The sequence below is a fragment of the Mobula birostris genome, chromosome 30 (genome assembly GCF_030028105.1).
Source record: "Mobula birostris isolate sMobBir1 chromosome 30, sMobBir1.hap1, whole genome shotgun sequence".
Lineage (NCBI taxonomy): Eukaryota > Metazoa > Chordata > Chondrichthyes > Myliobatiformes > Myliobatidae > Mobula > Mobula birostris.
Window position 1 is genome coordinate 31,557,552 of NC_092399.1, and position 22,128 is coordinate 31,579,679.

The 22,128-nt window shown below is 40.6% G+C and overlaps 1 protein-coding gene across 7 annotated transcripts in view; it reads right to left on the minus strand.

Moving 5' to 3' along the window:
• Positions 1-8,336: 8,336 nt before the first annotated feature.
• Positions 8,337-22,128, minus strand: part of thrap3a (thyroid hormone receptor associated protein 3a) — a 115,741-nt gene continuing 101,949 nt past the window's right edge. For 6 of the 7 annotated variants that reach the window (XM_072247259.1, XM_072247255.1, XM_072247257.1 and 3 more), the window contains 6 exons: positions 20,424-20,532; positions 18,702-18,786; positions 15,081-15,274; positions 14,394-14,589; positions 13,348-13,497; positions 8,337-10,984 (listed from right to left, as the gene is read on the minus strand). In XM_072247259.1, the coding sequence (XP_072103360.1) occupies positions 10,739-10,984; positions 13,348-13,497; positions 14,394-14,589; positions 15,081-15,274; positions 18,702-18,786; positions 20,424-20,532 (980 nt within the window). In that variant the 3' untranslated portion in view covers positions 8,337-10,738. The remainder of the gene's footprint in view (positions 10,985-13,347; positions 13,498-14,393; positions 14,590-15,080; positions 15,275-18,701; positions 18,787-20,423; positions 20,533-22,128) is intronic. The other variant, XM_072247262.1, reaches the window with a different exon arrangement.

The window sequence follows — 22,128 nt, forward strand, 5'->3', positions numbered from 1 at the left end:
CTATACTTTCCTCCACTCACCTTAAAATAATCCCCCTTGGCCCAGGATTTTGTTATGACTATGCTGGAGCTGGATCATGCAGGCAAACACTTGTGCCAGTACATGAACTCACCCCTCACTGCTTGGCCAGGTGGTGGATAGGTTCTGGTGAATCAAGAGGCAAGTCAGTCATTGCTGAATAATTTAACTCATGCAAGATGGCTCTGAGGCATGGTGACTCATTCCAAAAGCAAGCTGTTCCTTGCAGATTTATTCATTACTTCTTTAAATATTCCACTCTCTTCCCTCATTCATGTAAAGCAAGACTAATGAATGATATCCTCAATCATTTCTGCAGTAGTATGTTTCATAATTAAATGGCCGGATCTCATCAGATTTTCTTTTAAACCAGAAAGGCTTTGGATTTTAATTAATTCTGATGGGCACAATCTCTTGCTTTAGAGACTAGTAAAATCTTCTTCATCTCTCCCTGGTTGCTTGTATCCTTTTTATGATACAGCAACCAGAACTCTTCATAGTATTCCTAACTGTGCTCTAACCAGAGCTTGATAACGTCATTTTATATTCTGCTCATTCAGAAATTTAAACAAAAATATTGTGCTGTTTGCTCTTTTTAACTGGTTTGTGTTTCTTTATTTTTTTTTAGTTTATTTGTTCTATTTCGTCCTTGGGCTGCTCGCTTATTCTGTTGGATTGCATTCGGAGGAGCTCAGTCAGCTTTCGGTTCCCAGTAATATCCACGAGATAAGATGATTCTTGTTTTAACTAAATTCTCAATTTTTGTGTGTGTTTGTTTGCTTTCCTTTTACTTTTAGTCTGATTGATCTTTAACTTTGTGAAATCTTCCCTACTGAACTGCTATTGCATTTTTCAACAGATTTAATTCCTATAGGCAGTTCCGTGAAGACTGTTCCCTCACTATTTTCTTTAAATTTGTTATGCCCTGCCCACAAAGAGTGCAGTGATTACATTACTGGACTCATCCAGTTTCCATGGATTAGGAGTTCAAATCCCATTGCATTGAAGCTGCCCCCAGAGCTATTGTGCAAGTCAGGCCCATGATGGACCGCTCACACTTCCCTGTATGGATGCAGTTCCAAGCACCCTCCTAATGCTTCACACTGAACTGGGCAAAGTGACCTGATTTTTCTGGCATCCCATCAGACACTGTATTCATTATCTTTATCACTTCTGCACTCTACCTTCTGCAATAGCTCACCAAGATTTTGTTGACAGCACTTTTGAAGTACACAGCCTCTACACACAAGCAAAGGGTTGGTGAAGTGCCAGCTCCTTTCTATTCCTCTCCCAAGTTTCATGCTACCCTGACTTGGAAATACATCATTGTTCCTAGTACCTTACCTGACAATGGTGTACAGATACCTCTTATTAAGGGATTGTAGTGATAAAAGATGTTCACTGCTGTCACTTTAAGACTAGTTTGAAGGTTCATAAATGCTCCATTGCTAAAGACTGTTACATTCAGCAAATGTATTTTTTAAAAATGATTTATTCCCAGTCAATATTCCCTCTAAGGTGTGCCAGTGTACCGTGCACAGATCTTTTACTACTAGCTCACAATAGAACCCAGTCCTTATTTTGTCACTGTGTCTTACTGATTCTGGCTTTCCCCAGCATTATGAACCTTTTTCCTGTTGTATTATGAAATTGTCCATTATATCAGTTTTCATCATTGAATCTGGAAGTGTGTTCCAGATTATAATTGTAGTTTGTTTTAAAACAAAGCCTTTTATGTGCATTCTCCCTGTATCTTGTTCACGTCACCTCTGTACAATCTGTAGTTGAACCGCCTGTTAATGGGAACCGGACACTTAAGGGTGGCAGGGAAGAGAAGTGTGCGCAGTCACAATTACGACGGAGAAAGTACTCAGGAAATGGTAGATAAATCTCACAGACCAGATTCTGAAGGAAGTAGCTGTGGAGATTGCGGAGGCATTAGCGATGATCTTTCAAAAGTTGATAGCTTCTGGCATGGTTCTGGAGGACTGGAAGTTTGCAAATGTCACTCTGCTATTTAAGAAGGGGGCAAGGAAGCAAAAAGGAAATTATAGAGCTGTTAGCTTGACATCAGTGGTTGGGAAGTTGTTGGAGTCGATTGTGAAGGATGAGGTTATGGAGTACCTGGAGGCATATGACAAGATAGGCAGAACTCAGAATGGTTTCCTTAAAGGAAAATCCTGCCTGACAAACCTATTACAATTTTTTGAGGAAATTACAAATAGGCTAGACAAGGGAGATGCAATGGATGTTGTATATTTGGATTTTCAGAAGGCCTTTGACAAGGTGCCACACGAGGCTACTTAACAAGATAAGAGCCCATGGAATTACGGGAAAGTTATATACATGGATAGAGCATTAGCTGATTGGCAGGAAACAGAGAGTGGGAATAAAGGGATCCTATTCTGGTTGGCTGTCGGTTACCAGTGGTGTTCCACAGGGGTCTGTGTTGGGGACGCTTCTTTTTATGTCGTACATCAACGATTTGGTTTATGGAATAGATGGCTTTGTGGCTAAGTTTGCTGATGATACAAAGATAGGTGGAGGGGCCAGTAGTGCTGAGGAAACTGAGAGTCTGCAGAGAGACTTGGATAGATCGGAAGAATGGGCAAAGAAGTGGCAAATGAAACACAATGTTGGAAAGTGTATGGTTATGCACTTTGGCAGAAGAAATAAATGGGCAGACTATTATTTAAATGGGGAGAGAATTCAAGGTTCTGAGATGCAACGGGACTTGGGAGTCCTTGTGCAGGATACCCTGAAGGTTAACCTCCAGATGAGTCGATGGTGAAGAAGGCGAATGCAATGTTGGCATTCATTTCTAGAGGAATAGAGTATAGGAGCAGGAATGTGATGTTGAGGCTCTATAAGGCACTGGCGAGACCTCACTTGGAGTACTGTGGGCAGTTTTGCTCTTCTTATTTAAGAAAGGATGTGCTGATGTTGGAGAGGGTACAGAGAAGATTCACTAGAATGATTCCAAGAATGAGAGGGTTAACATATGAAGAACGTTTGTCCGCACTTGGACTGTATTCCTTGGAGTTTAGAAGAATGGGGGGGACCTCATAGAAACATTTCGAATGTTGAAAGGCATGGACAGAGTGAATGTGACAAAGTTGTTTCCCATGATGGGGGGAGTCTAGTACGAGAGGGCATGATTTAAGGATTGAAGGGTGCCATTCAGAACAGAGATGCGAAGACATTTTTTTAGTCATAGGGTGGCGAATCTATGGAATTTGTTGCCATGGGCGGCAGTGGAGGCCAAGTCATTGTGTGTATTTAAGGCAGAGATTGATAAGTATCTGAGTAGCCAGGGCATCAAAGGTTATGGTGAGAAGGCAGGGGAGTGGGACTAAATGGGAGAATGGATCAGCTCATGATAAAATGGCGGAGCAGACTCGATGGGCCGAATAGCTGACTTCTGCTCCTTTGTCTTATGGTCTTATGGCCTCTCCTATAATGGTCATTATTCTTCTCAATCATCTTAGTTCCAAGCATCCTCAGTTTCTCCAATATCACCATGTAGCTGAAATCTCCCATTCCCAGAACCATTGCGATGAATCTTTTCTACACCTCCTTGAGAACATTCACTTTCTTCCTGAAGTTTGAACAAAATGAGATGCAGGACTACAAATGAAATCTCATTTGGATTTTATAGAAATTTTCTCCTTCGCAATGATGATAACTTTTGTAATCTGCCTCTATTTATTAAACTTGGGATTGTTTTTGCTCTCACAAATGTCCTACTTTAAACTAATTCTACAAAGACCCCAAAGCAACACACGCACAATTTTCTCATGCTTGTATACTGGTGAGGAGGGTGGCTAGACACCCTGCAGGACAAAAAACAAGACCTGTAAAAGGGCGGATGAACCCTCTCGTATGGTCAACGGCCATCCAGCAAACATGTGCCGTGAAGCACGGAAAGGGCATCCCTTGCATCGAAGCTTGGTCTGGCCATTCACTGCAACAGAACATCCCCCAGCTGTCTTGGACCCCACCATGCCGCTGGATCCGGGAGGGGATGTCAAGAGGGTGGGTCTGGACCTGTGCAACCCCCTACTCACCTAAAATCCATTCACGCACACACTGTTCCTTTCTGAGGAGTGGGGTACCACCCCACTAACTGACTGAAAGGAACCATCATCATCCTATGGGATGGATAGCCAGAAGAAAAAGAAGATGGGTAAGTTACAGTGGCCAATTAATCTATCACCCTTTGGGATCTGGAAGGAACCCTGAGCACCTGGGGTAACAATGATCACAGAGAAATGCGGGCAAACTCCACGTATGGTCAGCATGGCAGATCAGGATAAAACCTGGGTTATTGGAGCCGTCTGACAGGAGCTCCAAGAGCTGTGTGACATCAGTACCATGAACTAGCTGTGTTGCTGAAGTCAGATAGAAATGGTTTAGTGAGGATTTAAGTCATTTGTTAAAGGTCTGCCTATTCTGTTCGACATATCATGTTGTACTCCAGTGCTATCCAACTTGCTGTTTACCATATATACAAATTTCAGAGATTTACTTACAAGTGTTTGAAAATTTTCCCTATATATATGTAACTATTTCATTAATGTGCCAAAACTGGTTTTGGTATTGACCCCTGAGGAACTATACTCTCTTGTATACTATTTCTTGTCTATGTTACAGACTTTTAAAGTCTACCTGTTGCGCTTTTAGTTTCATTTTATCTTGCCAGACCCTCTTTCATCACATTGAACTTATCTCCCCTCTGACTAAGCAGTTCTATATTAACTTGCTCTTTGGCCTTCTCCATTATTTATCTGAACCTTCTACATCACCTTTTTCCCCCCAAAAGTTCTCCCATTGACTCACTTGGGCCAACTTCTCCTCATAGCTCTCTTTCCTTGCTTGGCCAGAGACTTCTGCTGTAGACTATTTTGACAATTCACACTTCTTTTCACCAGCAACAAAATGTTGGAGGAACTCAGCAGGTCAAGCAGCCTCTGTGGAAGTAAACAAACAATTGACGTTTCTGACCGAAACCATCCTTCAGGACTGGAACAGCGGGGGAAGGCGTCAGAATGTAATGGTGTGGGGCTGAAGGTGGGGAAGATAGATAGCTAGAAGGTGCCAGTAGGAAAAGCTGGAAGGTCTTTTCACCAGGAATATCTTGATTTTAACAGTGTACAGTGTTGTTGTCTGAGGCCAGTGTTAATCAGCCAACCAATTGTGGTGAATCCAAGCTGAGATGTGAGAGAACTCTGCCAATCTACAAAAGCTGCAGCGAGAAGGAAAAAATATCACACAAGAGATTGGGTTAAAGCCAAGTGATTTTCTCTTTTTCTGACAGTTATACAGCATTGTCTTGTACAGATACTGTCAGGTGTATGGGTGCAACCCTTAGTATTACCTATCATTTGTACTTGATTTTAAACTTTTTTAAAATTTTATTGTGGGATTTGACGTTTAGATGCCATTACACAGGGCTTCTGTACAGATATGGCCTGACCCTTAGTACATGGTAGGAGCAAATGGGCACAAATCCCATAGTCCACGAGGAAGGTTAGTTCTTCTTGCTCTCTCCCTCCACTTCTTTTTTGAAGGTAGTTGTGGCAGATCAGAAAAGCCAGCTGTTTATTGAACAATGGAATGGGGAGGAAAGTTTGTGCCACTGATTTTCCTGTTCTTTCCACCTCGATCACAATGCACAATGCACCACGTTTCTCCTTGTGACAGTCTACTCATGATGCTAACACCATCTATAAGACTATAATCCATTCAGCAAACAGCCATTGCGAAAGCTGGGGAGAGAAATTTTGTGAGTGGGCGGTATTGGGGTGTAGGTAACATTTGTACCGAGAGAAGTTTGGAATTTTTGATAATATACCTTTAAGATTCACAGCTTGCCCTATGAGACAGGCTTGGATAGAGATCTTGCTCCTTTATGGGAGTGCAGTTGATAGGCTTTCATTGCAGGGAAGAAAGTGAGAGTATTGGGCAACAGCTTTTCACCTAGTGCCTGACCAACTCTTGGGCTTCTTCCACGGTCACTGGGGTTTCAGTGAAACTTAACTGGTGTGAAATTTCAATGTACTCGTTCGAAATGTGAAACACCCAGCATTGCCCACTGGTGCCAACAAAGGATGTACATGCAACTTTACATTATATCCTTCTAAACATAGTCTTATGTCTGAAGAGAGCTCTAATAAACGGCGTTACACGAGGCTTGTGGAACTGGAACGTTGCTCAATGCTGACAGCGAGCTGAACAGTTAGCAAATTGAATATCGCACACAAAGTGTGATGCATTTAATTGCAAATTTTATTTGGATATGCACGTCTTAATTAAGTGTGGGCATAGCAATCTGTCAAACTGTTGTCCATAGCAGCTGCTTTAACATTTTAGAGCTTCTTACTGTGCAGATTTCATTCCCTGAATCTTAACTAAAGCTTTACTTTTTGAGGTAGCGCTAGTCTTATGTAGGTAAATGAGGTATCCGTTTGTTCTATTATGGCTATGGATAAATGGACAGCTGAGTTTATTGCTTGTTTTCATTTTACTGTGGCATCAGGCTCTAGGGCTCAGTAACAGTAGTGCAACCCATTACCGGCTGTAACGTAGGGTGTTGATTCCTGCCGCTGTTAGCAGTTTGTACGGTTCCATACGGTTAGAGTCAGTGAAGTTGGGTTAGCACAAACTTGCCGTTTCTTTGGCATTTTGTGTCTTTTTTTTAAACGAGGCCGAGTTGCTAGCTTCACTCTCCACGCAGCAAGGATGGAAAGCAGGCAAGGAGCCAGCTGGATTCGAACCCGAGGCCACTCGCCACTACACCAGCGGCCAGCTGAGGGTTAGTGAGTTGTAGGCACATCGTGTTGGCGCTGGAGGCGTGGCAACGCTTGCGGACTAACCCTGCTGATTTAATTAGACTCCAACAACGCAGTTCACTGTATGTTAATATTGATTCAGTCATTTTATGTGAATAATTAATTCCAACATTGTATCAAATGAATCCTGGAATAATACAGTAAGTTAGCCGAATCACAGCTTTATGTGGCTATTGCTTTTCACTATTGCTCTCAGAGATTCCATTCTGCACAGGACTTGTGCTCTTCTCCGTGCAGCTCTACTTGCTGGCTGCTTTCTCTTTCTCAAACTTCTGTAGATTTATAGCACTGTTTGGAGGAAAAAGGTCACTGTACGCCAACACCTCACCCCAACTGTGAAGCATGGTGAAAAGAGCACCATGGTTTGAGGCTGCGTTGTTGCTTCGGGGCCTGGACAGCTTGCTGTGGTTGAGGGAACATGAATTCAAAGCTGTATCAAGACACTTACTAACTAGAGAATGTCAGGTGAAGCTTAATAGAAAGTGGATGATGCAACAAGTCAATGATCTGAAAGACAAGAGTAAATCAACAACAGAATGGTTTAAAAAGATCTTTGGTGTTTTGGAATGACTAAGTCAGAGCCCAGACCTTATTCCAATTGAGATGCTGCGGTATGACCTGAAGAGTGCTGTTCATTCAAGGTATCCCGAAATATTGATGAAGTGAAAGAGTTTTGTACGGAGGAACGGTCTAAGGGTCCTCCTCGCCATTGTGCAAGCCTGATCAGCAGCCACAGCTGCTAAAGGTGGTTCTACCAGTTATTAAACACAAGGATTCACATATTTCCAGCCTGGACCATGAATGACTAAACAATGTGTTCAATAAAGACACGACAGTGTTATTAGGTTAGGCAGATTGTCTATTATTGTGACTTAGATATAGATCAGACCACATTTTAAGAGTAATTAATGCAGAAAACCAGGTAATAGCAAAGGCTTCACAAACTTTTTCTTGTAAATATAAATGCATTAGCTAGTTTGCTCTGGTTCCACAGTTTTGTTAATGCCCTGTAGTGCAGACCTTTCTACTGAACCCCAATGGATGTTTGAGTTCATTGTCAATACCTCACAAAGCCAATACAGCATTCTTTCATGCACACTCCCTTTTATGGAAAAGGGTACAGTCGACGTTTCAGGACTGAAGGGTCTCGCCCCAAAATGTCGACTGTATTCGTCCTTAGATGCCGCTTGGCCTGCTGAGTTCCTCCAGCACTTTGTGGGTGTTGCTCAGATTTCCAGTATCTGCCCATGTTCTCGTTTGTAATCTGTCAATGACCTTTCTCCAGCCCCCCATATCCTCCATATAACTTGCATTCTTGCCCATCTTTACAAGGCAGTCAATCTTGTTTAAAATTCACTTGCTCCATCTATCTGAGTATCAGTATGGGTTATATTACTCATGAGTGTTAACTATATAAAAGTGAAAACTGTTGAGTCAAGGCTGTCAATAACACACACATACGACTGGTGACGCTGGCACAGAAATTTAATTAAAATTTAACAATGCTTTAAACCTCAGCAAAAATCACAGTCTGAGGGAGGATTGGGGGACCAAAATGATGACAGTAGGCCATTTTAGACTAGGAACATAACCACAGTAACAAAACAGAACACAAATAATTGGAGAGATACAAATCTTGTTCAATTCTGGACAGGACTGACTTTTAACAATTCTTTTAGTGATAAGGCAGTTCAGCAAAAGTTTACAAAAATAGTGCAACCATCATACTCCTCCCATTTCATGTTCCCCTCCCCACAAAACTATTTATTTCTATTGCGTATAAAAAAATTCAATATAGTTCCTGCAGCCGAGAGCATGTCACTTTTTTAATAATTTTTGATACATACATAAAAAGATACAAAATGAAGGGATTAAGCACAATGCATTAGAGAAGAACAGGGGAGGCTAGGCACAGAGTGGAGGTGAGACAGCTGATTGTCAATATAAAATGTATCTAAATGCTTATCCAATATCTGTTCAATAACATTAATTCCAAGATCAAAGCAGCAAATGAACTCGGACTAAAGAATTTCCCAATAACAAAAATTAAAAGGAATTTATATTTATGAATATTTGTATTGCTCCCGTGTTCCAGGTTGATAAGTTTTAAATTGGAGGAGGGAGGGCAGGAAATTAGGACAGGAGAATGGAGGATAGCAACAGGCAACACAACTTTAAAGCTATAGCATAAATTTGGGGTCTTGTACCGCGCAGGGATGAATTTTGATGCAATTGTATGAGGGAGGAGTATCAGAGTATAGACAATTTGCTTGCAGTAGATGGGCAAATGAACTGCACAACTTAAGCTACCGATCTGCACAAGGATATTCTCACAAGCACTTCTCATTTATTGGAAAGACTGCACATTCCAATTGACTCCATCTCTAATTTGTGCCATAAATCAGCAAACTGAATTGACGTTTGTACAGTAAAGATTAGCTTTTGTTTCATGTAGATATATTAATATTTCAGACCTTTTATTTTGTGAAGGTTTTATGAACAGTTGAATCTCCCCAGTAATTTAAATCTCAATTCCTATTCTTTGTCCAACCTCTCTCAACCCTTTCCAATTATCTTTGCTAACAATGGGTAGAGGGAGGGGTGAGAAAGACCATGCCAAATGTTAAAAGCTGATACGAACAGAGCCACATTTAAACCTTTTCTCATTTTTCAAATGATTTTTTTTCCACCCTACAAACATTTTTTTCTCTCTCCAGTACCTTGCTCAAGGCCAATCATGTCCCCAAGCAGTACTGAAATACTCAGCTTTTCCAGCAGAACAAGAAACACTGGCTGAATCCTTTCTCATTAAGCCAGTGATAAAACAACAAAGATAGGCCACAGTCAGAAGAGCACTGGCCTGGAACCAGCTGAACAAATAAACTAAATTATCAAAAGTGAAATAAAATGAACAGTTTAAATTTCACCTATAGCACTTCGTAAGATAATTAACAGATTAGGGTTGAGGTACGGAGGTTTAAAGTGATCTTCCAGGGCATTTATGTCGTTAACTTGGACAATTCCCTACATGCACAATCAAAACAAATTCAGGGGTGGTTCACACGTTTTTTCCTCAACACTACAAATAAACAGCGAGTTAGGCCCAAAATAAATTGCCAGTCGCTTTTTTTTAAAAAAAAACTAAAACAAAAATATAGAAACCACTCTTGCCGTCAATCACATTGGTAATAAAGCACAAGCCAAGCGTCGTAACCAAATATGGAGATGTGCAGGTCGCAAAAGAAACAAGGAAATGAAGGAAGATCCACTATAAAGCTGCATCAAAAGTGAAAGTGTCTTAAAACCCATAATGATAAAATAAGCATGCGGCAATATCTGGGGCTCAGAAAAATAACAATTTGGGGAGAAATTTACTCTACGTTGCAGAGTGCGACTTGTGGAGGGAGATATCTTGTGGTACTTCTTCCTCCCCTTGTCAGTTTCACATTTTTGCAGCAGATTCCTATCGCGAACTGAACCCAGTAGCTCAGGAAGGCTTGCAATATCAGGTGTACACAAGTCTCACCGTCATACACTCTTCTATATCGCTAAGTACATGGGGGCGGGGAAATCACAGCCCCAGGGCAACCGGTGGGGTGGCACGTGGATGTCCGCTAATGTGGTATTACAACACAGGTACGACGCCTGCACTGCACTTTATATAGTAAGTTGCATTAAAGACAGATGTTTTTGGTCCTTTCATTCTCAAAAGGGTCCTATACCCTTACCCCACCAAAACAAATAACCTACGACACTGTAAACCCTATCGAGATCTGGATAAAGAAATCTCTTGTAAGTGATCCTAGTGATCAGATTCTCTACTCAATTCAATGCACTGTTGTCACAGGGAGGGCCCAGTCCTTTTGCCACTACTGCTCTATCGCACCCAGGTTTTTCTCCTCCTGGGTGGCAATGCCAGCAACTTGCCCATCCTCCTCTTCCTCCTCCTCCTCCTCCTCCACACCTTCCTGTCCACTGCCTTGATATTTGTCGTGTGTCCACTTGGGGCTGGTGTTGGACTTTTTGTACAGGAAACGGCCTCTCCCTCGCTGGAAGGCGCCACGACCCCTTTTGTTTGCCCAGTAGTTATCCCCGTCTCCCTCACGGTCATCGTGCTGTAGAGGATCAGAACAGAAATAAAGTAGGACAGGGAGGCAGGGTGGAGGATACAGGGAGAAAAATTGTATTACATGTAATTACCAGGCGTTTAATTCAATATATTCAGAGTCAATTTTTAGAGGTAAAACCTGCCACCTTGCAAAGCTAGGCTTAAAAAAAAACACCCTGCAAAGCTTAAAGATAATTGTATGGGGATGCATTCACCTCTCCAATGTCATGTAGCTGATAAGTTTTCTTAGCAAACCTTCTCACAGTAGCTCTATTGGTAAAGCTCTCTTTACCAAGCCGTCCTGAGAAGGTTAGAGACTCAGGTGTCACTCCAGAGAACACAGAAATCTAGAAAGGCACTTCAGTACTACTGAGAGAGCACCAGACTGTTGTAAGTGGAATCTTCTGCAGAAGGCATTTAACCAGTTAAATTAAATCCCCCTCTCACAAGTAAAGGAAACCCCTCCTAACAATATTATTTGGAAAAACAAGGGAATTCTCTCAACGTTCTAGTCAAGTTGCCATGCAAGTTGATAGGTTGTCAAGAAGGCACATGGTCTGTTGGTCTTCAATAGTCGGGTAACTGAGCTCCAACAGTAATGTTACAGCTCCATAAAATCCTGGTTAGACCACACTTGGAATAATGTTCAGTTTTGGTTGTCTCATAATAGGAACAACGTGGAAGCTTTAGAGAGGGTGCAGAGGAGATTTATCAGAGGATGCTGTCCGGATTAGAGACCCATTTTATGAGGATAGGCTAAGCAAACTAGGGTTTTACTCTTTGCAGCTAAGTAGGACGAGCAGTAGCTGGATGGAGGTGTAGAAGATGATAAGAAGCACAAATTGAGTGGACAGCCGAGATTTTCCCCGGGCAGAAATGGCTAATACAAGGGGAAAGTATGGGAGGGGTGGAAGTCACAGGTCAGTGTTGGGTGCATGGAACATCCTGCCAAGGGTGCTGGTATAGGCAGATACATTAGAGCGATTTAAGAGGCTTTCAGATAGGCACATTGATGACAGATAAATAGAGGGTTTTGTAGGAGGGAAGGGTTAGATTGATCTTAAGAGTGGATTATAAGGTCGGCACAACATTGTGGACTGAAGGGCTTGTACTGTACTATAGTGTTCTTTGTTATCTGGGTTTATAGCTAGGCTAGTTGCATGACTGCGTTGGCAACAGTGACTGCACTGGAAATTTACTTAAGCTGCAAAGCACTTTGGCTTATCGTGAGATGATAGAAGACAATGAACAGACAAAAGTTCCCAAAAAGGAAGCCCAAAAGAATTAACAGGCAGCTGATAAAGGAGATTGATGGCTTGTTACTGTAAATGACATCTGTATTCTCTAATCTAGTAGCATTAAGTGAACACTGCTGTAAATTTAATGGCTCTTGCTAAGTGCCAAGTTTGCTTTAGTTTTAGTCAATGCCTCTACCCATTAGCTCCTAAACAGATCGGTGCTCTCTTGTCTGCACATCACAGGGGCATGATCACCTTAGTATAAACCAAGTGGGATTGTAAGGCAATTAAATTAAATTCAATTACTCTCTAAGCAACTGAATAACCCATTCTTGTCTGTCTCCACTCTGTCAAACTAAAAGGACAATTCAATTTTTATAATTTCCTTCCCTCCCTCCCTTCCCCCTTGGAGCAGTGATGGCCCTTTTAAACATTTGCAACTTGCCCTCCCTGTAAAGCTATCAGTGTCCCTTCCAAACTCCAGTGTACAATGCATTACAGAGGTCAGCAGTCTAAAACGGAGATGAACAATCAGCAGAAAACTCTGGATGGAAGCATCTTAGCCTTGATGGGTAGATCAAGAATCAAAATGAATCGCTGTAGCACATGACTGATGTGGTCAGGACTTGGGTCACTGCAAACATTTTCATGCAAGAATAAGGTGCTTCCATCTAGAATAAGTCACAGATCCATATCCTTTAACAATTTTGCCTGATAAAGATCTACTTGTCTGGATTTTGAAGTTTTTAAATGACTCCTGGCCTCAATAACCTTCTAGAAATGATCCATGTTTCCACATGCCCACCACTCTTCTGGGGCAGGGAGTGCTTCTTGGCGTTAATTTTGAAGAGCTTTAGCCTAGTGTGTCCCATTTGTTCTGTAACTAATAACTTAGGGCTAGACTATTTAGCAGCGATGTCTGAAAACACAAAAACAACAAACCTGTCAAAGACCTGCTCTGTAAACGTGCAACACCTGCAGGTTGAACTTGCTGAGCCACTGCAGAGGTCTGGATATCTGCCTAGTCTTACACTGTTTAAAAATAGCTGCTGGATATTGATACCATTCCCCTCAGAACTGATTGAACCAGGCTCTGAGCCAGCTCTGCGCCTGGATGCTTGTGGACACGTACCAGGTAGTATTTTTTGCTTTTTGGCGTGTACTCAGGATCCCAGTCCTCTTCGCGGGGTCGCTTTTGGAAAGTTGGGTTACCGGGATTACTGCTATTGCTGGGACCAGGAAACGCTCCCCTGCCATATCCTCTTCCTCTTATTCTGAACTGCTGTATTAGCATAAAAAGGAAGGTGTGACTAGGATAGGTATTCAATGTCAATGAGTTACATTTTCAGACCTTGATGCAAAGTACCAGTGACAGAGAATGGAATTTATTTAACAAACTGAAGTAACAAGAGTATGGGAGACCTTCTCACACTAACTTGGCAATACATCTCCCACCCAAAGCCTCCCATTTCATAAAGCTGCTCTCACTTGCAGAAAGGCATTTCAGCTCACTACACTCTCAAGCATTGCTTTAGTGCAGCAACTTGACATTTGAGAGAGCAAGAGATTGAGAGAACACAGAGTCTTAAGTATGGAAGACCAGAGATAAGTAGAAAATAAACCCCAAAGCCCTCTCCCTAGAACCGCTCATTAGAACTTCATTTCAATTCTCTGTGTAAATTTGGAGCAAGTACCATACAAGTAGTAGGTCTGAGATGAGCAATCAACAGAAACTCTGGATGGAAGCATCTTAACCTTGATATCCAAGATCACTTATTTCAAGAAATCAAAATGAAACTTCGTGCCACAGTATCAATACAGAATTAGGACTTAGGTCAATGCCGTAGAGCAATTGTTTCCATTCAAGAATGAGGTGTTTCCAACCAGAATCATTTGAAGACAGCCAACTGCAACCCTGAGGTTTAGAACAGGAAGAACAGGAATCAGATTTCTACATGACATTTAGCAACTCTCAAAGTACTTCAGCGGCAGGCTGCAGTACCTCTTAGCCAGATTACAAGCACAAAGGAAGTAATAATTTGAACACAAACTCAGTCACTCTAAAGCCGAGATTTACAAAAAGCAGTTGCCCATTTTGTCCAAAGACTAGAAATCAGAGAAGACAAATGCTCGAGTGCTGACTGCAGGAAGCAGCATCAGTTTTCAGTTTCTGCTTACAAAAACTCCACGTGCTCTGCCTCGTGTTGACGGGCCTGTGAACTCTCTTGTTCCAAGGCGAGCTTTGTTAAAACCAGCAGAAGGCTCTTCGCGGCCCACCCCCTCTTCCCTTTCATCTTTTCCCTCTTGCGATGGAGAGGAGGAGGAAGATGAGGAGCTTGATGAGCTGGACCTTGCTCTAGCTTTCTTGCGTTTCCTGTTCAAAGTCACACAAACACAAAATTGTTAATGTAGACCCATGTATTCCCATGCTCCACTAATACCTTAATCATGATCTGAGGGGTTTGTAACATCACTCGTACTCTGCCTCAATGCCCGGTCACTGATGGAATGCTACTAACTGCCACTCGAGAAACATGGTAGGAAGCAAAAATTCATGATCTTCCTTTGATTTCAAATATAGCATTCCACTGATGAACATGACAGCAGAAAGAACGTTTCAAAAGCAATGCAGAGTCACAATTTAAAGAAGAATAGAGTGAATCTATGCATCTGCAGAATCTCGAGCTTTTCTTGACGAGGGAGTTCACTTAAGAATTTACACAACAATAAAATAGAACATCAACAGCATGAGAAAATATTGCAGATACATGCTATTATTCACTACTAAGAAAGGCCCATTAAGCCATGGAGAGGAGGGCCTGAGCACAGACATGATCCATTGCAATGAGGGAAATGAAACATTACCTTTGCTTTTTCGATTCCTTGTAAGCTTTAGGAACTTTTCCAGATTTTTCCTTTGAGCGCTCACGTGAATGGCTTGAATCTCTTGAATCTTTGGAACTATCTTTTTTATGCTCTCCTTCCTTGCTTTTATATTTTCTACGTTGCTCAATATCTTGGCGTAGGTCATCCAGTTCATCCCTTAATTTTCCTTCTCCCTATTGTGTTCAATATAAAAACAAGAAGTACATTTAAAATGGGCTCCAGGTGAAGGAGGCTGAAGAACCCAGGCCTCTTCAGAAGGAGATATTGTGGATTTGTGTGTCCACTGCTTATTTATAATTCAATGTATTAATTTGGCTTCAAAGTCTTTCTCACAGCACTGCTGCAGTACACTTGGAAAATGTGTGCGCACACAAGATAACTGGAATTGCTTGGAATGCTGCAAATGATATGACTTTAACTCCCATTTGATTTTTTTAAAATTAACCTCATCTAGTTTAACCATTTTAAGTGCTGGACAATCTCCAGTTTCTGCATTTCACGTGCAATCACATATCACAATGCAAGTATAAAGGCTGAAATCTGTATCATTAACTACCATTACCCTTTGCCTTCTTTCTCCTTGAACTCTGTTGCTTTACAAATGCTTCTTTTGTGGTGGGGGGGGAGGGAGGGAAGCAAAGAGGAAATAATGGTTGAGAGCAAGTTTGAACCCCTGCTGTCTTGAAGGAAAGAATTTATAAAGGCAATAGCTGATCTCTGTAGACAAGATCAAGACAAAATACATCCCATCACCTTGCGGTCAGACCCACACCATTTCTGCTTGCTGAACTATCTACTGCAATCTTTATTATCTATTTCTACTCCTTAGCTGGGAGGGAGGAAGGAAAGGTGGTTTAACCTGTGTCTTAGCTTGCCACCTCCTCAGTTTATTATCACTTCCTCCCCCGCCCCTCCCGCCGCAAATACAAGGATCCCGTCAATCTCATACTAACCTTTCACAAACACAAGCTCTGGTGGGTAGACAGAAAAGACCAAAATAACACTGCCAATTCAACACTACCTCCCCTGCCCCGTATTTTCACCATCAGATGCCCGTGAATAAGGACTGAGGGAGGCTGTTAACGAAATTGAATCAAAGCAGCACCCTGTTAAAACATGTAACTGTTTAAACACAGTGGTACACTCAGGTGGGAAGGGGAAAGAAATGATAATTAATTAAATAGCCAGGAGCTGGAGATAAAAATAACTTCAATTATTGAAAAAGATCACAGTCCATTGCAATGAATGGTGACTGAAGCAGTTGAATCAGTTTCCATTAGTGAGAAAGAAGAGGATGCTGCCTGGTGGATAAATTACAATTTGGATCAGATCTGATGGGCTGAATGGTCTTTTCCTGGTGTTAAATCCTATTCTTCCCCAAAATTGATAGCCAAGTCCTAGTGACGCTGAGCTGCTCATTTCACTAGTTTGCACAGTAGATGTCAGTCCCAGAAACGAAGCAACTGACATAGGAGTTAATGTTAACCACATCTCTGCACTTCATGAAGTCATCAATACTGCTCTAACAAGTTTCTTTCATAACCATAGTGGAAAAACAAATGGACAGTACTAATTGTAGAGTTTCACCTCTATGCACGGTGATCTACATCCTATTCTGCCTGGGGCAGGGCATTTTGCCACAATGTTGTTGGGTAGACATTGTCAATCAAACTGCCACAGACCTTGCTCATTGTCAGCTTCAAGGGACAACCTCTGTTTACAGCTGTGTGCAATCAGAAAATCACTCACTGACGACACTGCAAATAAATAAAAACCAGCTCCTAATGAGGTCGTGGAGCTCTGACTGCCTTAGAAAAACCTCTGCTGTGTAAGTGTTAAGGTTACACAATTTTCTGTCATAATTAACGTTGTTCTTTGCAAGTGACAGAAGAACTTTGGCATAAAAATAAACCTGGCCCAAAAGTACTGGAACGAATAGCACATTTGCACATCTGGAAAATAATTCTGGTACAAATGACAGCTTGCAGGTTCCACCCACCTCTGTATTTCAGGCTGTATGCTGACACATGTTTAAAATATGAGTTCAAGACTGTGCAGCCAGCATTTCCCCTTTCTCCTTACGCTGCTGACATGTACTGAGAATGATTTCTCTAACAGCCTTTTGGTACCTACTGCATGCCTCGATCATGAACATCACTGCATTGGTCAGCTCTAGGAAGAAGTACAGGCTTTGAACCAACAGAAGGAAATGCAAATATTAGAGTGAGCTTTACAAGTTATGGAATGGTCTAGAATTAAACCTCCTAGAACATAGCAAGATCAAGTAGGAGAGAATGCAAGCAAATGAATAGCTAGAATTTGTTCCGTGAACTGCATGTCATTGAGAGCTCTTCTGAGCATTTCATTTGTTAGCTACAGGCATCGTTGGACACAGAAACCCACGACAATCATATGCAGATTCATTATCAAATTGAAGTGCAAGTGTACAGGAGGTCAGAACTCAGCAATCCCATACAACTGTAATCGAGTTAAGTCCATCATACTTGCCATATAAAATTTCTCTCTGCTAGTACAGACAGTTGAATCCTGGTAAGTTCAGGTTGCGTGGCAAGTCTCCACAAGGAGTAGAGAACAGTGCACATACAGTGAACCAAACCAAATTGATCAGTCAGTTTTGATCTTTTTTTAAATTTAAAAATATAGATTACAGAAATACAAATGTTTTCTATTAATTGTTACTAAAACTTTTAATAATTTTGGATTGGGAAAAAGCTGTAGATAACTACACAATGTATTCAAAAAACTTATTTATGAATCTGTTATAAAGGTATCCCAATAATATTGTTTTTATTATCACCTTCCTCTAATATTTATATTGCATAGTAAGAGCACAAGTTGTTTCTAAAATCGCTTCACTCTTTCGGTCTGGCTCAATCACTAGGTCCGGGAGTCAGAATGGACCCAATGCTAATATCTTGCTTCATACGGAATTAAATATCTCAGAATCTCTTTAAATGCATATAAGTGAATGGCATTAAAAACAAAAAAACATCAATTCTAAATTCCCATTAAAGTTAAAATACATAAAAAGGCACTGGAGGCAGCCAGTGGCCTAGACTCATTTGCTCATTTTCTAATTAATTAGACATCAGAAATGAGTACAAGTATCCTAACACTATATAAGGGATGACAAAACAGAATTTTGAAAATGTCAACTACATTTGAAAGTATTAAAATTTTCTTCAGAAAAAAATCCAAAATACTTACAGCTCAGTCAGTAAAGGAGTTTTCCTGCATCAGTCACTCGTACTTTTTTTATATTTTTGCATTTTTCTAAAGATTTTTTTTTCCAAAAATGTCTCCCAGTGTCTCAAGCTCACCTCAACAGGCTCTGACAGCATCTGCCATACTTTTAAGCACGTCACAGAGGTGAGGATTAATTTAATAAATTAAACACTTTGCAGCTCAGTTTTTTTTAGAACAATTGTTTTGGGGCCTTAAAAGAAAAACACAAACTTATGATAGGAGAAACTTCAAACAAAAATCAAGTTATTTGCATTACACAGATATTACCCAACATCCATGCATTAAAAGCACAAAACACATTATTAGTAAAGTTATAACTTAATACCAAGTTACCTTATAGCTGCTTTCTTTCGGATTCTTTATTTCATCACGGAGGTGCATACGTTTCTTTAGAGCACTGGGTGAAATATCAATCCGCCTTGAAAATTGGAAATCATCAGAATAAATAACCAAAGAGCAGAGTCCTTAAAGATCCAGCAATTAAATTTAGAGGGTGCGAGGCATGGAAAAAAAAACCTTCTGCTTTGCAGGGGATGTGCGCAAAAGAATAGTCGTTTACTATTTCAAGTAATCAATATTAGCAATGATTTCTCCAAGGTCCGGTACAGCAGAGCCAGGGGAAGAGTAAAACTGCTTAAATACTATGCCCAAGACTGAATCTCTATTGCGTTCTCACTTTTATTTCTCCCACAGGCCACTTCTTGACTGTTGGGAAAAACTTGTTAAAATATTCAGGAATAACTTTGCACTGAATCCAGTCTGAACTAAAAGTCCACATCAACTGTTCAAATTTTATATTCAATCTTCCAGAAAGAATTGTTTTATTTCAACATTCTGGTTGAATTCAAATTGATTCCTAAGAGTGAAAGGATAAACTTGTCCTTTGATTCTCTCCTTCTTTAACTTAACCAAAGCAAACACATTTAGTCAAGTAAAATATTAAGCGGGAGAAGCAGGGTTTGCATACTAATTTGAGAAAACAGGAAAGCCCTCCTCATTTCTTGGGGCTGCATTGCTGAATCATACGGAGAGCCCATGTCACAGGATCAGAAAAAGCTGCAGAGGTTTGCAAACTCAGCCAGTTCCATCATGGGCAATAGCCTCCTGAATATTAAAGACATCTTCGAAAGGTGATGCCTCAAAAAGGCAGCATCCATTGTTAAGGCCCCCCATCACCAAGGTCGTGCTCTCTTCTTATTAGTGCCATCAGAGAGGAGGTACAGGAGTCCGAAGACACACACTCACTGTTTTAGAAACACTTCTTCCCCTCCACCATCAGATTTCTGAACAAACCCATGAACACTACTTCACTATTTTGCTCTCTTTTTGCATTATTTATTTATTTTTATTTTTCTTATTGTAATTTATATATTTTTATATATGCAAAGCAAATTTCACAGCATATGCCAGTGATGTTAAACCTGTTTCTGATTCTGCCACCCAGGCAGCCAAACTCTGATAAAATGGAGGTGGATCTTTGAAATTCTTTGGCGATTGTATACGGAAACAAGCCAACAAACACATGGCGCACTCTCGCTCTTCTTCAAACACTTCCATATGATCTCCCTACAACGAATAGGGCAGTTTAATGTCTTGGCTGAAACATGACATTTCTGACAGTGTAACAATGTATCAATACATGACTGTCACCCCAAAATTTGTTCATTAATTTCAAAAGCAGGACCTGACTGCCCCAGAGATGAAGATGTTCAATCAAATCCTAAATATTGGGGTTTAAATGAGAACTTTAGGCCCTCAATCTTTTAGCCTAGGCTATAGAGTTGAAAACTGACGATGACAGTGAAGAACAGTGGTGAAAAATCATGGAACTGCTCGAATATGAGTAATCTTAAAGGATAGCATGCATCTTCAGGAAAAAATGTCAAAAAAGTCAAAAAATCCAGGAGGTATTCAAGGTTGGGATTTTCACTAAAAGAATGCTGCAGGGTTAACCACTGACAAAAGTTGAATATCGGGATCTGAACTCGAATCTCTTTATTGATAGATTGCCGAAGGTTTGCTAATACCCTACTGGCAAAAAAGGAAACTAGGTACCTATGGATTTCTGGGCTCTTCTGCCTGGGAACTTCTTGCTCAGCTGTTCTCCTTTGGTACATTGTAAAACGTTCATTTAATGTGACTCCTGCTGATTTGAAGTAATGCTCTGTTGATGTCAAAAAGAAGAAATATGACCTTGTTAGATATGTACGATGGAATAGAGTGCAAGAAATCCCCATACCTTAAAGAACATGTACCACCTGATAGATAAGGATCATATACTCAACATCATCCAAGCAAAATTGGTCACTAAATGCAGTTTCTCACATTGCATCTGTTTGTATATCACATTCGAAAAACCATCCTGAAGCAATTTTCATGAATACCTAAAACGTCCTTTAATGTTGCCATTTCCAAGTTTCTGAATCATCACATCACAAGAGATACACATTTATTCCAATAGTCTCAGCTTCATCGCTGCAAGGAATTCATTGCAACGGAAAGACTGGAACTTGTTTCCAAGAGGCTCCTGAAGCTTCTTTGTAGGTGGCTTGAGTGCAACACTGACCAGGTTTTCTTGACCGGGCATTCACTTCTACGTGCTCATAGAATAAGATGTCCTACTTACTTTAAAACCTATTTGGTTTTCAGTCAAAGATTATCATTGAAAGACAAATTACAAAACAATCATGGTTAAATAACTGGTACAACTGCTGGCTATCTGATCTTCCACGAACATTGAAAGGAAGATGAAAGGAAACAGAAACACTTTTTCTCTGCTCCATCTTCCCTCATGATTACCCTTTTACTTTCCCAAGTTTCGATATCTTTACATTAAGTTGAACTTCATATTCCTATTCACTTGCATTTTATTTGTTCTTGCTTATGCATTCAGTTTCATAGACTTAAATCCCTTTCAGCTTTCATCAACTCTGCTTATGATGACCAGAGGGCGCAGATTCTTGCAGATATAAAAAATTATTAGACTACCTTGAAGCCGAGCAGAACAGACTGTAGTGACAGCATTCAGTGGAAATACTGTCAGTTAAAATTACTTTCACCCAATAGTAATCGTGCAGTAGATTAAGGGTTGAACCATCCACTGAGGGGAAATCACATTTTGGATTTCTTGAAGGTCTGTATTCAGAATATTCACTGTAACGTAGATGCTGTTACTTTAATAAAGGATCTGTCATCGATGAGAGCATCTAGCAATCTCAGCCAGGCGATAAGGCTGCAAATCTCCTTTAAATACTTAACTCTTTGGTAGTTATCACCACAATGAACAATTTAGCTATAGTGATGAAGCAGTAAGATGCCATGAATTCAGTCAGTAGCCAAAGTTACCCGCACCATCTTATCCTATAACAAGATGCCATGAAATGTCCTGCAAAGCTCCAGAGTTATTATGTTCCAGATATAAATCACTAGGTGGTAAAAGCTTATGCCACACGTGACTTGATTTCCAGTCATATCTATACACAAACAGGAAAATAAGTAGAGACACGTTAACCATCAGTTCCAGATACCCAATTCCCAACCTTTTTGGGCAAAAAGCAGCACCACAATAACTACATACGACAAATCTAAAACACATAGAGACTGCTATAAACAGTATTTAAAAGGAATTATTTTTCTGCGTCAGACAGCCAATAAAAGGACCTCTCCAAAATATCATCTGGAAATTGTTCGTATGAAGCTGCCAAACATAGTGAATGTTTCAAAGTTAAAACAGTATTAAGGATTAAATAGGATTATTGGT